A 15,213-nucleotide genomic window follows, 5' to 3' on the forward strand; every position below is an offset into this window, starting at 1 on the left:
GAACTGACAAGTCAAGTCGGCTGTGAGACGAGCCCACTTGGGCGCATTTTTGGAAAACTTGTTTCCATCCAGGCAGCAAAAAGGATCTGGCGCCCTGAATATGGAACTGGATGAGGACTGTACGCTGTCTGACTGGGAGGCCATGCTGGAGCTGGATGAGGCGTTGGCATTGTGGGTTCTGCAGGGTCCAGCTAGAGGGGAATGGGGTTGGGAGTGGGGCTGGGCTGCCTCAGACCTTCAAGACCCCGAGTGGGACAGTGAGGAGATTCCTGCTGTAAGTCGACCTCAGCTCGTAAGCCGAAAACATCACGCGGAGAAGCGATGAAAAATGAAAATGTAACCTTGAAGCGGCAAAACAGAGGATCGCCCAGAGGGGGTTTTTTTTAGGGAACTTTGTGTGCTGTGCATGCTGCTGTAAGCGTAGTTCTGTGGTAAATCCCCACCAATAATTCAAACAAGTGGTTTGGCTGTGAGTCATTGCTATTTGAAATCTTCTTGAGCTCACATAGGCCTGTTGTTTGGCATGATTGTCCAGTTACTATGTGAGTGACTTCATCTAGGGTTGTTTTAAAAAATGGAAACATGATGATGTCTGCAGAGAACAGCATGATTTTTTTTTTAAGAACACTTTCAGTTTTTTGGCTTTAGACTTCTCCCTTGAGCCTCGATCAAAAGGAATATGTATTTTCTTTTTCTTTCTGCTTAACTCTTGTTACTGTTATGTTTTCCTGAAGTTTTCCTGTTGAAGGAAAGCATCTGGCACGGACAGTGAGAGCCTTCCCTCTGGTACACATTTGGAGATATATCACAGGCTAATCTAGTCAGCTGAAGCCAAGCATAAAGAAAAATACTGGTCATATGAAACAGAATATGCTTCCCGTTTGATCCTAATAAGCCAACACTGTCTGCTTGTTTACACTTGAGGTTTCATCGATGATCCAACAAAAGCCTCACTGTCAGAAATATGTTGCCCTGTAATGCAAATAGGATATCCTGACTCATAAATACCATCATGGCAGCATGTGTTTTGAATGATTTGCACTGGGCTGATTCTTTCCTTGTATTGCGCTTTAAATCGGTTATGATGCGTCCTTTCAGATATCTCGGGCTACGTACCTGTGCTTGCCGTACTCTGTATTTCCATTTGCAGTAACTGTGAAAATCCCCCACAGGATGAAAGTCACGGCATGATTAAAGTAAAGCGGACATACCGATCAAACCTGTGGGTGGTTTTAACAAGGTTATCTCACATGCTCGTGGAAACAAGTAACCCAGGCTGTGTGACAAAGGCAACACTTGTGAAGAGAGCATGAGGATGCGAGTGTGTTGCGTGTGTGTGTGTGTGTGTTTGTTTGTGTGTGTGTGGTTTCTGACTTTGCCTGTCACTGCAGGTGCTGAGCCCGACATACAAGCAGCGCAATGAGGACTTTAGGAAACTCTTCAAGCAGCTCCCTGACACAGAGAGACTCATTGTGGGTGAGTGTACACACTGAGGCCATCTGAGTACTGGCAGGGTGCAGCCAGCTTGGTAGTAATTAGAAAATGATTAATCCTTCCGGAGCAGACAAGTACGGGATATTCCCACCGGCTGACATCATGGCATGACTGTAAATATGTGTCGATTTTTATCACTGAGTAAAATAAATCCCACGGTCTTCAGAGGCCTTAGTGTCATTGTTTGAGGAGACCTTTTCCTTTTCGGGCACTCACGTGAACACGTAATGTGAACACAAGTTTTGCTCATTTGTTGTTGAGAGTTTCTCAGTGTTCCTATGAGTACAGTCATTGTTGTAAATGCTTCCGACTAAATCAAACTGCATGTGAACTTGACTCGAACTTGCTGAAATGGACAGTTTTGTGTCCTATTTGTTGTTGTTGTTTCTGTGCTACATGGTGCAGTTCCTGTGCTGTCTTTTTTTCTCATTTTCCATCATGATCTGATTTCATGACTCATCCATGTTGCAGACTACTCCTGTGCTCTTCAGCGGGACATCCTCCTGCAGGGACGACTCTACCTCTCTGAGAACTGGATCTGTTTCTATAGCAACATCTTCCGCTGGGAAACGCTGGTATTGCCGCACTTCTATGCATTCTTACTGGCAGTATTGGGTGTGTGTGTGTGTAAGTAATGGTGTACATTTGTTTGTTTGTTTAAAGCTGACGGTGCGGCTAAAGGACATCTGCTCAATGACAAAGGAGAAGACCGCCCGGCTCATTCCCAATGCCATCCAGGTCTGCACGGACACTGAGAAGGTAAGGGATACGCAAGACTTTCAGTGTGTACATGTCAGTGTTTATTGATGATGTGGCTGCTGATAGAAGCACAAAGATGAAGTGTGAAGTTTACAGAGCTGTGCTCTCTGCTCAGATTCAGCCAAATACTGCCAAACTGATCAGACAGTTACAAATGGATGATGAGATAAAGCACGCTGGAAGCGCAAACCAAGAGTTTCTTAAGGAAAAGCAACAGGATATTCTTCTATGGCCCAGTCAGTCATCTGATCTCAGTGAAACAGAGGCGCTTTTTTAGTTATTAAATGCAAAACTGCATGCAAATGACACAAGCAAACAAGCTGCAAATTAAAGAGGTTTCAGTAACTTTCTAGTCCCTGTACTTTCTTGGGAAAAAACATTTGAATAAAAGCTGAAAGTCTGCATTAGAATCACACATTAAATGTTTGATTTACAGCCCACTGTGGGGTGGTGGTGTGCAGAAGCAAAACTACAAAATTGCGTCTTTTTCCTCAAACATTATGGAGGGCACCCGTAAATGTTAGGGGTGCAACGATACACAAAATTCACGGTTCGGTTCGGTTCGATACTTTGGTGTCACGGTTCGATATTTTTTCGATACAAAAAAAATGTTTATGTCTTTTTATTAATTTGTCATTTATTAAATTTTCACAGCACATTCTGCACCACATCTCTGTGCGTTCATCATTTGTTTGAAGCCTTTTGTGGTTTGGACTCCTTCTGACATTTCTTTGGAGGTGGAGGAACACCAAAGTAACTGCTTAAAGGAGCTTCTTCGACATCTTTAAGAGTTCTAAACAAATGTCTGTCCTCCTCCAGAAAATCTTATGTATGCAAACACGCGTTGCAACTTCTTATCTTGTGCGCGTTTTTTATTTTGACAGCGAATACGCACCTGCGGACCACTTATGTGCAGCCCTGGTTATTTAGCTCGTCATATTGCAGCCACAGAAATTCTTTTGTCCATGAAACCATAAAGCTGCACTTTCTTTTTGCCTTATAGTCTGATTTGTCATAACGTTTCCGTTTTGTGGTAAGCTTTTCTTTGGCTGTCACTTCTTCACCCTGACCTGTCTTATTTGGCTCAGCAGAACTAAAATATATATCCTGCTGCTTTTACACACGCACTCACACAACGCTCAGCGATTCTCTGCGCGATCAACCTCTCACATGTTTAAGCTTGCTGCGGGAGATTTCACTTGTCATGTTTGCATAGTAAGCTAACGATTGATAAGATGATGTCAGAGGAATTGGTGCGCAAATTATCATCACTCACCAATCAGTGCTGTCGCTCTCTATACACAGTTCGCGTGATTGCAAAGTGAAAGCAAAAAACAAGCGCAAATTCAAACACGATTTCAATATGTCACATATTCACAGTGGCTCACCGACGCCAATGACATAATTACCCAGCTACATTTCCGAAAGAATGCAAAAGCATTGACATATATTTTTCCTTCCTACGATAGCCCGACAGGCAGGGCAGGGCAGCCCGACTGGAAAAATCGCTAGCCCCAGGACGTCGGGCTAGCGATTTTGCGAGCCCTGTATCTGATTGAGGAATCACTCATCTTTGGAAAAGAGAGTTTATTACAGAGGAATGGCTCTTTCCAAAATAAAAGCTATAACATAAGCTTCTTCTGGGCTATATTCTCAGCAGCATATTAAACATATCAGGTCCCCATAAGGAGAATCATGTGCTAACCGCTGACTCCGGTAAAGTTTGTAGCATGCCTGCTTGTTGTTTTTCTCTGCTTTCACTTGTCTTTGCACTAGGATGATGTCAGTGTAAATGTGCAGTCATATTCGTTGTGTTCCCACTAGTGCTGTCAGCGTTAATCTGAAATGAGGTTAACGCCACAACACGGCAAATCTCCGTTAACGAGTTACCGCGGATTGCCCCGTGTGTGGGGCTGGACAGCCAACGAGCTAACTGCGCTAACACACTAGTTCCCACCCATGTAATTGAGCATTGCGTGGCACATCCAACATACTGTTTTACTTTAGTCCATGACACGCTTACCTTCAGGGTCATACATCACATGAAAACCAAAATAGTTCCAAACGCCAGATGTGAATGAGGGTGGGGGAGGTTCAATTTGCCATGTTGCAAGGAGAGCTTAACTTCTGTCTCGCTAGCTTGCCCTGCGCTCAGTGAATCTGTGTTCGACTACTCTGCCTAGGCTGCACTGTCAAGCGCAGATCCACTGAGCGCTCAACACAGACAGCGCCGTCAGAAGGAAAGTTGATAAAATAAATTAAAAATGTTGTATTGTTCGATACATATGCGTACCGAACCGAAAGCACTGTATCGAACGGTTCAATATCGATACGAGTATCGTTGCACCCCTAGTAAATGTGTCATAAATATGTGCTTTAGTTTTTATTTTCATTTATTTCAACTAATTTACAAAATTATTTCTCCATTTCATTTTGTATTTTGTTACTTTTGTAGTTTCCACTTATTTAATCTCCCAGAACTGACTCTCTTCCCTTTTTTTTCTATTTGCATGTCTTTGTACATGATGCAAATTCCTTTATTTATGGTGTTATTTTAGTTCCATGTCGGCTAATACGAGATCGCGTTTTATTCCCTGCAGCACTTCTTCACCTCGTTCGGAGCCAGGGACAGGACGTACATGATGATGTTTAGACTGTGGCAGAATGCGCTGCTCGACAAGGTCAGCAAATCCAATTTGTGACTTTATGCTTTGGTCTATTTTTTTTTTTTTTCTTTTGCCACACATGGGATGACAACAAAAAATTGCTGCATGGTTCCCTCCTCACTCTCTTCGTTCCTTTTAACTGGTTTGTTGATCTTCTGCAGCCTCTGTGCCCCAAAGAGCTCTGGCACTTTGTTCATCAGTGCTATGGCAACGAGCTCGGCCTGACCAGTGACGACGAGGACTACGTTCCTCCCGATGATGACTTTAACACCATGGGGTATGTCTGGTTATGGTGCTGCATCAGTTACTATGGCTACCATTATAAATATTGTCATTTGGTTACCTAATTTCCCAAATTAGAAAATAATTATTCCGGCCAACATGAGCCAGAGCCAGTAAATACTGAGTATTTTCTGTGCCGATGTACTATTAATACAGTCACGGTTTGAATGCTTTTATTCTACAATGCACTCACAGTGAAGGCTAAAGGCTTTGTTACGAACATGTCTACATACACATAAGTGTATGTAGACATGAGAGACCGTTTGCCTCAAAATCAAGTTTACATGTTTCTCCCCTAGTGCTAGTTATCGATCTCGACCTTTTTGTGTTGAGCTCATCCGTTTTGGAGAAATTGTCTGTGGAGGTGTCTGTGTTCCTTATGACATAATGTAAATAAATGGCACTTGGCTCACTGTGCTCAGAAGAGCCAAAAAATGTATTTGAACAACTCGTTCATTTGAGAACTCATCACCTACCTCTGCAACATAGAAGCACATGAACCCGTGAGGGTGTGACATGACACAAACGTGTGACATAATATAAACATACAGAAACAATAGCTCTCCCCTCATGGAGCGGTAATGTTAGCTAGTTCCTTTGGTTGGCCAGTGTGAAAAACACTCCTACATAAAACCACGAACCATGCTGCCTTTGCAGTGGTTGATTCGTAGACAGTGGCAAGGTCATGCTCGCAATCAGTAGCCATCTGGGTGTGTCAAGTTGACAATAAAATGTCAATAAAAAGGACTCACTCTGCTATCAGTTTGTGATCGAACGGGGTCAAGTCAGCAATCTCTGATAACACGGGAATTACCTGTGACAGATAAGCAGAAATTAGAAATCTCTTGCCATCTGTTGTAAATCCATTGCTGTCTACAATCAGAGAAATTCACATTTACTGCTTACATCCAGACTACAGGCAGAAACTCATATATTTGTAACTTAGCTATTCTATTATCGCAGACATCTCTACAGCTGCAGTAAAGTCTTGGGCTGTCACGTTTCTCCATTGCCTTCAGGTTCAGTGAGGAGATTCCCAATGAGGAGAACGAGATCAACAATGATAACTTGTCCAAGAACAACGTAGAAGCCAAGCCTGAAGGGAGCCCTCCTCCTGTACAAAAGAAGCTCATCCCAAACAGCACCATCCCCACGCCTGGCCACCCCGATACCATCACAGTAAGTTGTTGCAGTTACTCTGTTTTAACCACGTAAAGCCTAAAACATGAAATCATTGGCAGATAATTCTCTTCTATTTTTTTTATTTCAGTGTTTATTCTAGCTTTTGACATTTTTCACATTTTTAAAAAGGAAATAACATTTTAGTTTGCATATAAGAGTTTTAATTTGTATCATTATTGCTCGATTCAATATTTTTGTGCAATTTTGTTAGGTTTTTCAGTATTTTAAAAAAAATCACAAAAATTGAAATCAAATCACATGCAAACCTCAGAATCTCTGAATAACTTCACCATAAATTTCCACAGTTTGACCTCCCAGCTGAGGAATATGCAGACTGCCTGCCAGATGGTGATCTGCTGGCTGTCCCTCTGGTGGTGGAGGAAAAGAATGAGACCAGTGGGCCTGCTGGTCCTGTCCCATCACCGTCACTGGACTTCAATGACAATGAAGACATCCCCACTGAGCTCAGCGATTCTTCAGAAACACACGACGAAGGTAATTGCAGAGAGCGGACGGTCTTTGCTCTCACAGATTTCAGAAGCTATAACAGGACAACTATTCATATCATTTAAAATCAGAACATAAGAAATGCATTTTCTTTATTTGTTATGTGTGTTTCTTTGCTGTGTAGGAGAGGTACAAGCCTTCCACGAGGATCTCAATGGCAGGCAGCATATCAATGAGATCTACAAGTTCAGTGTGGACAAGCTGTATGACATCCTTTTCACGGAGTCCCAGTTCATGAGTGATTTCATGGAGCAGAGGCGATTCTCAGGTCGGTACGCCTAATGTTCCTGCACGTGATTCAGTCGAGTCACGTCTGAGCTCCTTGGAAAGAGTGCAAGCTAAAAAGACAGGCTTTATTCAATTCGAACATTTGCTTTTCAGATATAGTGTACCATCCATGGAAGAAGGAGGAAGATGGGAACCAGACCAGAGAAATCATGTACACCATCTCTCTGTCCAACCCCCTGGCTCCCAAAACAGCCACAGTCACTGAGACACAGGTAGAGTCATGTCAAGTAGAAACATGTTTAATTATTTAAGCTCTGCTGTGCTTTATGAGACACTTAAACTACATTTTGTTGATTTTATCAGACTCTATACAAAGCCAGTCAGGAGAGTGAGTGTTACATCATTGATGCTGAGGTCATCACACACGACGTCCCCTATCATGACTACTTCTACACTCTCAACCGCTACATGCTCACGAGGGTGGCCAAGAACAAGTGTCGGTTACGGTGAGTCATAAGACTTTGTGGCATAATTCTTTTTTTTATTTTTTGGACCATCTTTCCCCGTGTTTAAATTATTTTTAAGTGTTTCTTTTCATGGGTTATCTCAATTTATTTAGCATTTTATTGCAAAGACAAAACCTGTGTATAAATACAGTCATCCTCTTCTCCTAGGATATCAACAGAGCTGCGTTACAGGAAACAGCCATGGGGGCTGGTAAAAGGCTTCATAGAGAAGAACTTCTGGAGTGGGCTTGAAGAAAACTTCCGCCATCTTGGTAAACTCCATGGTTGTTTGGTTGGCTGTTTCGATTGGTCACATCAGTCATGTGGTTTTCTTAACAAGAAGACTCAGAGAGTGCAACTCGAAGAGCAAGAGCTAAACTAAAACCTTTATTTATGATGCTTTTATTACAACATGCTGACGTCAGCTTGTTTTTATTAGAATATGATGACATCAGCCTGTTATGGCGTCACTGTGAGCTCGTAGAGTATCGTATTTTTTCAAAAAAGGGGGTGTATGCTCGATATTATCTTGAGCGCTAACAATGAAGGTCAAGCTCAAATGCTCAGCCAACATGGTACCCGTCCTCCAAGGCCTGGTATGTTGTTGTGAACTCGTGAAGATGATCCATAAAAATTGTGGGTAATATAGTTTTTTTTACTGATTTTAACATTTGATGTGATCTTGACCCTAGTTATACCTTAATTAAATCAGCTGAAGCTGTTATTGGTATCTACCATCACACAAAACTTTCACAATGATATCTTAAAAACTTTGGACACTGGACTGCAGCAAACAGACAGACAAAGAAATGGAACCGATTACATACTCCCCCCATTCAAGGGGAGAAATAATGGCAAAGATAGACTTAATCTAATCATTGCTTAATTCTTAAAGAGAGAACAAAGCCATGTGGATGTTTTCATCAAACTGAAAGTCCATGGGTGTTATATATATTTATATGTAACAGGTGTGTTTTTTCTCTCTCAGAGTTGGAGCTGTCCAAGCTGGAGGAGATACTCATGGAGACTCACCAGCTGTCTCCAAAGGCAAAAGTGGTGAAGAACTCCACGGTGAGGCGCAAGAAGAGGCCACTTCCCCACATGCGCAGCCAGCATCTGGATGAGGCTCTCAGCCCCGTTACCACGCCGACAGATGAGGAAGTGATCCAGAGGATCAAACACGTGGCCGGCTCCACGCAAACGAGACACCAGAGTCCAGAACACCTGCCCGGAGGCTTCGCTCTGTACAGCGTCTCCAAACTACTGCTCATCATTAGCTTTGTGTAAGCAGCTCATCAGAGCACGCGTCATTCCTGTGAGGATGGCTGCACAGTTGTCCATCAGGATGTAAATGTACATTTGACACATGCTGACATGACTTATTTTAATTTCCTTAGAAATATGTCATTATTGTTCTTTTGACTGTAACTCCTTTCTCCTCTTCTTTCATTGCCATCCATAGGATCTGTCTCAGGTACACATATATGTTCTCTGTTATATAGACAGATTACAAATTATAGAAAAACTAACAAACTGTCTTAGTAAGGTACTGGGCCACTCTATGTCGGCCGATTGATTGGCTTTAGCGTTCCTTAGCAAGTTTGCTCTTTTATTTAATGTCTCAATGTCGGTGGAGAGTGACTGACTGACTGATGCACAGTCCAAAGTTTCCTGTAGGCATTCAGTGATGTTGAACTCTCATTACTCTAAAAAAAAGCTTTGTTCCCACATGTGTTTACATATCAAACGATTTAGCGACGCCCTTGTGTCCTTTATCCTGTCAGGGAGGATAAAGTTTGCAAGTAGATCCAAACTATGTGAGCAAAATGCCTCCAAAGCATAACAGAGATTCATTCAATCATTACATTTGTCATCCGTCTGTATTCAGTATTTATTGAAAATCATCCCACAGTCAAAGTGTACTTTCAGTATACATCAGAGTGCTCATACCAGCTCATTAGAGGCATTATGAATGATTTCAAAGTGAAGCTGAGCCCTCGTTTGTTGACTCTTTCTTCATTTCTGTCTCTTTGCCCTCCTCCAGCCTGGTCCTGCTTGTGTTCCTCAACATGATGCTTTTCTACAAACTGTGGATGCTGGAGTACTCTGCGCAGTCCTTAACAACCTGGCAAGGTCTGCGGTTTCATGAAAGGTAAACACACCCCAACAGATCCATGTGTACACACGTTTTTTTGCACTGTTTTTTTCATTACTCTTTACACAGAACTTTCTGTTAAACACATTAAAGATACCCAAACACTGTAATACAATTCCAGACGTAAACAGGCACACACATCCGTAAAGTAAACTGCATCCATATGGCCTCGAACAGGAAATCTCTGTGCTTGCTTACTGAAAAGTTTTTTTTAAAAACTGCTTGTTAGCAGTCCCTTAAAATGGAAATAATGCTTCAGTGCCTGCACCCTTAGGTTGCTGTGTGTGTTTATCTGTGTGTGTGTTTTTCCAAGTAAACTGCCTCAGACGCAGATGGAGTGGGCCCAACTCCTGGAGGCACAGCAGCGGTACCACGATGCTGAGCTGCAAAAGTGGAGGGAGATTATCAAGTCATCCGTAGTGCTGCTGGACCAGGTATAGAAAAAGTTTCTTTTTTTACAGCAGATGGTAAATAATAATATAATTAATATTATTTAAATTAAATAAGATAAATAATAATTCTGAAAATGTAGTTTTACTTTTATTTATGTTTCAATATTTTTAATAGTTTCATTTTAAATATTAGTGTAATTTTAATATTATTTCTGCCAGAAGAGATTGTACGTGTTCTCATAAATATATTCAACTCTGACCAAAGCTTACATTTGCTAACTAGCTTGATTTTCATTTATGCTATTACGACCATGTTTGTGAGAACTTTGAGAAGCTAATGAAGTGGCTGGAGGGTGTTTATCTATATTAGAACTAAATAAGAATGTCAGTAGATTTATTAAAATGTATAAAAAGTGAAATGAATTGCCCCCACCTTACAAATTCCACAAATTCAACTCCTAGAGCGCTGTCACGAGAGTCAGTGCCAACTCCTCCTCCTGATATTTAACCTCCTAAGACCCGAACTTCCACGGCATGCATTTTTAATTTCTCTTTGATATTTGGGCATATTGGGGCCCGATAAATGTAAAAACAAAGAATTACCAGATTTTTTTTACCTTATTTTTGTTTTTAAGAAAAATAAGAGCCATATATGAGGATATTCATTTAAAATGTCGATAGAACAGTAGCAGTATAATGTCCTCATAAGTGGATATCAGGCCCATGTAGAGCAAAATTGAGTATTTTGGTCTAAATAACCCAAAATGTGATGTCCACATATGTGGACGACAGGTCCTAGGAGGTTAAACTGGATTTCACACTGCCCACTTGAATAATGGATATTCAAGAATCAGAAAATACTTAATTAAAAGGAAAAAAAGGCCTCTCTACTGTGCATTCATACCACATTTAATAGCAGCTTTTCTAAGTTGAGGAATTTTCTAGACACTGATTGTGAAGTTGTAACATTTCCACTAATCATCAATCACCATCAATGCAATTTTTCAAATGTCACCAATGATAAAATGATTAAATTCACTTTAAATAACTTTTTCACCTGTTATTAAAATGGAGAAAATACTATTTAACATCTGTTCCTGTTGTTTTGCTTCTTCAGATGAAAGACTCTTTATTGAACCTCCAGAGAGGCATTGGTTTAAGGGACTACACCTCTGAGACTGAGGAGAAGCGGAGTCGCTATCACTGACACACTACCATCAGGCCATGAGGGCATGCTGTGCAATACGGGACCTGTTTTCTTTTTGAACCAGTATGCCATCAGCGGCAAGACAGAGAGAGAACAGAGGGGGGGTGGTGGGACCAATAGTGAGCGGATCCATGGACATAAAGAGAGGAACAGTCATCTCTAGCGTATGGAAGTTAAAACCACCCCCAGAGGACGAAACCACGGACAGAAAGGGTCCCGATCACACACAGGAATCGAGGTATCCCCAACAAGAGGAGGTGCAAGACTTGCTTCCTCTAAACACCTTGGGGATAACCGTTTCCTTCTACTCTCTTTATTTCCAAGTGCATCCTACTGTAAGCCATGTGAGCCAGGAGCGTGGCGGAGAGAGCGAAGGAAAACTACTGCATGCATTTAGACAACCTATCTCCCCTCAGTCAGTGTTAATGTGGTCCAGTTCCAGTCTATGTGTGTCTGAAAAAGAACAGAAGAAGAGGAGAGATTGAGTCAAAGAAAAGGGGAGGGGGATCCTTTTGAGTCTTAACGGCTTTCTACACTCTCCGACTGTTCCAAATCAATCGTACCCTAGAGGTCCTCGCTGCAGCGTCCCTTCAGTAAACCTCCAGGTGATCAGAGGACAGGTTCACTCCACGAGAAAAGACGTATTGTAGCTAGGAGATCAGCTTCCCTGATCAGCCCTTATTGCCTTGTTTGAGCCTGGACTGTGTGGTTTCTGTCGGGGCTGGTTCCCTGACATACCGATGAGTAGAGCGTAAGATTGATAAGATGCGATTCACAGGCTCGGTTTCTCCCGTCACAGTGTTACCTACCTTATGTCGCATTATTTCTCATCCTTCTGATGAAGTCGAATGTATTAGTCTGGGGAAAAAAAGAAAAAAAAAAAAGGCTGGACTTTGATCAAAACTTGATAAACTTTGAAACGGGGACGCTGCAGCTAGACCGACCAGTAGGGAGTCCTGTGTTCTTACATGTTTTATTACTAAACTGTGATTATATCTCTTTAAAAATGTTTCAGATTGGAAAGAGGTCATGAATATATTTGAAATATATAAGAATATTTCATTATTTAATAATATATATATATATATATTTCAAAATATATAAAAAAACATTACCTATATTTATTGTTAATTTATGTACATACAGAAATGATCAGAGCTCTAGACCAGTTAAAGAATTTCTAACAAAAAGTGTTTTCTTCTAAAGATGCATGCCAGATATGTCTGTGACATGTCCAGTGTGCAAGTATGATTCTTCATTCGCGCGATTGTGTTCGCGCACGTGAGCGTGTATATGTGTACGTGTACGTGTGTGTGTGATTATGTGTGCAGGAATTTTTACCATTCCACATGTCTATGTTTCTTTTCTGGCTCTTCCAGCTGGACTGCCTTTTTTCTTTTTTTAATGCTGATGTGTTTGGATGCTGCCTTGCATTAGTCCCACCAGGGTGCAGCTGCACATTTGAAGAGTTTTGTTCCAAAATGATGTATCAGACAGCTGGAAACAGCCACGATCGATTGGTTAGGTAGTGTCACATGCACATTTGGCTAAGAAGCTAAACGATGCCTGGCTCGACCCCAGGAGGAAACACGAACCCCTTTGAGATTGTGTCAGTAAGAGCATCTCGCTTAAAATCAAAAATAACCGGAGCTACCTGCTGTGACAACCCTTTCTAAATAAGGGCAGGAAAAAAAACTTCAAATATATATTTTTTGCAGATTGCAAAAATGAAATGGATACATGCTATTTTGGAAATGAACCCTTCGTGCCCCCTGTGAGCAACTCTTCTGTTCATTTCACCCCATTAGCTGCCGCTGTTTGCTAAACAGGAAGAGGTTTTGGCATTTTAGGAAATCTGCACATTTGCTGTAAGGTTGGATGATATGATCGGATGCTACTGTCACGTGTGTAAACTAAGTAAGTAAATAAGAAACAAAAAGAAATTAAGCCTGACAGTTTTTGTTCATTCTTTGTAAGTTTAGATTTACCTGATCTACCTTCATATTTGGCATCTTGGTAGAATCTTTTCATCTTACTCTCAATAAAAAAAAAAATAAAAAGTGAGAGCATAAGCACATTCCTCAAAATCGAAACCTCTTCCTTTAAAAATACCTGCGTTAACTCAAAATGTACTCTACCTTTCCCCGTTTCAAGTGTCTGTCTTGGATGCAGTGAAAGCATGAGAATTAACTTTATGCAACTAAATTGAACCAAAAGAAAGTAGAAATGTACTTTCACAGAGAACGTATTGTTTTAAATTAAGTATTTATCATGTATGTCATATATATATATATATATATATATATATATATATACACACACACACACAGGTGTTAGTATGGTGGTTTACTCATTCACCTAACAACATCCCCAGGTTTGATCCCAGAATGATGCACAAATCTCTACTTGGGGTTGCATCAGGAACGGCACCCGGTGTAAAAAAATAATAATAATAATAATTTTATCTGCCGAATCAAACACACGGAGCTGCCTGCTATGGCAACCCCCTTGTGAATAAGGGAGCAGCTGAAAGCAGCTATATAAAAAGCAGTGTTACGTTTGTTGAGGCCTCGCCCCGAACTTAGCCTGGCACACCTTCTCGTCCATTTTCCGGAGCAAAGATGGGACGAGCGATCAGTATGAGGGCAAGCAGATAACTTTACTGTGGCGTGTTCTCGACCGACATATTGAGCGCGTTCCATTTGAAGGAGGCACAGTGACGATAACGCACAGAAACCTTAAGACGTGAATGTGAGTGGTTTTGAGATGTTTTCTGTTTTATAGAAATCACCTTCACAATCCCGAAGGCACTGAACGATTATAGTGAAGTTATGCTTTGTGTGTATGATGGTGCAAATACATGGAAATGTAACTGAAATGCTTTAAGAGTTTGTTTTCAAGTGTAGTGAGTAGATTTTTTCTTCTTCTTCATTTTCAGATGCTTCTGTAGTAAATGCTTGATTGAGATGGTTTTACTGACACGTTTTCACCGTCGCGGCTGAGTGAAGCAGTTAATGTCACCTCAGTCCAAGTCAGACGCTCGATCGGGCTTTTGAGGAAGCTGTTGCGACAGCAAACTTAAGTTTTATTTCACAAATCTGAGCAGTTATGCAAATTTACTTCTTGTTTTTCTTTTTCTTCAGAACTCTGTTTCTCATTTTTACCAGCAAATTAAACAAATTAAGTTTCATTCTATAGCAATCAACACTTACTTCTTTTTTTTCTGTCCATTTGCTTTCACTCTTTCTCTCCTAGCATGCACTCACGCAGTTAATCTGTGTTAATCGAATGATTGTATGGTTGCTATCGCTGCACAACTGTGGAACCAAGGTAATCTGGGAGATTTTGTCACTGACAGCAGATGGAGTTTCTGTACGTGCTTTGTTAACTGTATCCATTGGGCATTCGCCTAGAGGCAACAGAGCTACCCTTGCAACACAGTGCTGACTAACAGCCTTGGTTAACACACAGTAGGAATCACACGCAACCTCCTGAAAACGACCACTGATTAAAACTCTTCTTCGAGTGTGTCTTGATAAAACATGTACTGTGTAGTTCTGTTCAAAGAGAATTCTGCTGTATGTTTTTTTAAAGGTTTTGATCTCTAGACTTTTAGTGAAATTTCTACATGAGATGAATATGCTGTATGTATATGTTGTGTATATCTGCAGTGTGCACACACGCACACTGTCAAAAGAATCCGACCTGCGCTGCGCGTAGGTTTTGACTTGCTGATGACTTTTGCCTCATAGAGACGGGAGATAAAAGTGGCTTTCTGGTTCATGTGAAGTAGAGGTTGGAAGTTTGAATAAAGAAAAAATACTAAAACAAATGC

General features: G+C 41.1%; 1 protein-coding gene across 20 annotated transcripts in view; it reads left to right on the top strand.

Annotated features, from left to right (window-relative positions):
• The window catches only part of gramd1bb (GRAM domain containing 1Bb), a 122,102-nt gene extending 106,892 nt beyond the window's left edge, over window positions 1–15,210 (top strand). For all 20 annotated transcript variants that reach the window (XM_085130675.1, XM_085130680.1, XM_085130678.1 and 17 more), the window contains 15 exons: window positions 1,392–1,476; window positions 1,966–2,069; window positions 2,158–2,253; window positions 4,854–4,934; window positions 5,081–5,196; window positions 6,221–6,380; window positions 6,689–6,878; window positions 7,015–7,158; window positions 7,272–7,390; window positions 7,482–7,624; window positions 7,793–7,896; window positions 8,613–8,907; window positions 9,669–9,776; window positions 10,093–10,213; window positions 11,289–15,210. In XM_085130675.1, the coding sequence (XP_084986801.1) occupies window positions 1,392–1,476; window positions 1,966–2,069; window positions 2,158–2,253; window positions 4,854–4,934; window positions 5,081–5,196; window positions 6,221–6,380; window positions 6,689–6,878; window positions 7,015–7,158; window positions 7,272–7,390; window positions 7,482–7,624; window positions 7,793–7,896; window positions 8,613–8,907; window positions 9,669–9,776; window positions 10,093–10,213; window positions 11,289–11,378 (1,956 nt within the window). In that variant the 3' untranslated portion in view covers window positions 11,379–15,210. The remainder of the gene's footprint in view (window positions 1–1,391; window positions 1,477–1,965; window positions 2,070–2,157; window positions 2,254–4,853; window positions 4,935–5,080; window positions 5,197–6,220; window positions 6,381–6,688; window positions 6,879–7,014; window positions 7,159–7,271; window positions 7,391–7,481; window positions 7,625–7,792; window positions 7,897–8,612; window positions 8,908–9,668; window positions 9,777–10,092; window positions 10,214–11,288) is intronic.
• The last annotated feature ends 3 nt before the right edge of the window (window positions 15,211–15,213 follow it).

Source organism: Neolamprologus multifasciatus, chromosome 14, assembly GCF_963576455.1.
Source record: "Neolamprologus multifasciatus chromosome 14, fNeoMul1.2, whole genome shotgun sequence".
Classification (NCBI taxonomy): domain Eukaryota; kingdom Metazoa; phylum Chordata; class Actinopteri; order Cichliformes; family Cichlidae; genus Neolamprologus; species Neolamprologus multifasciatus.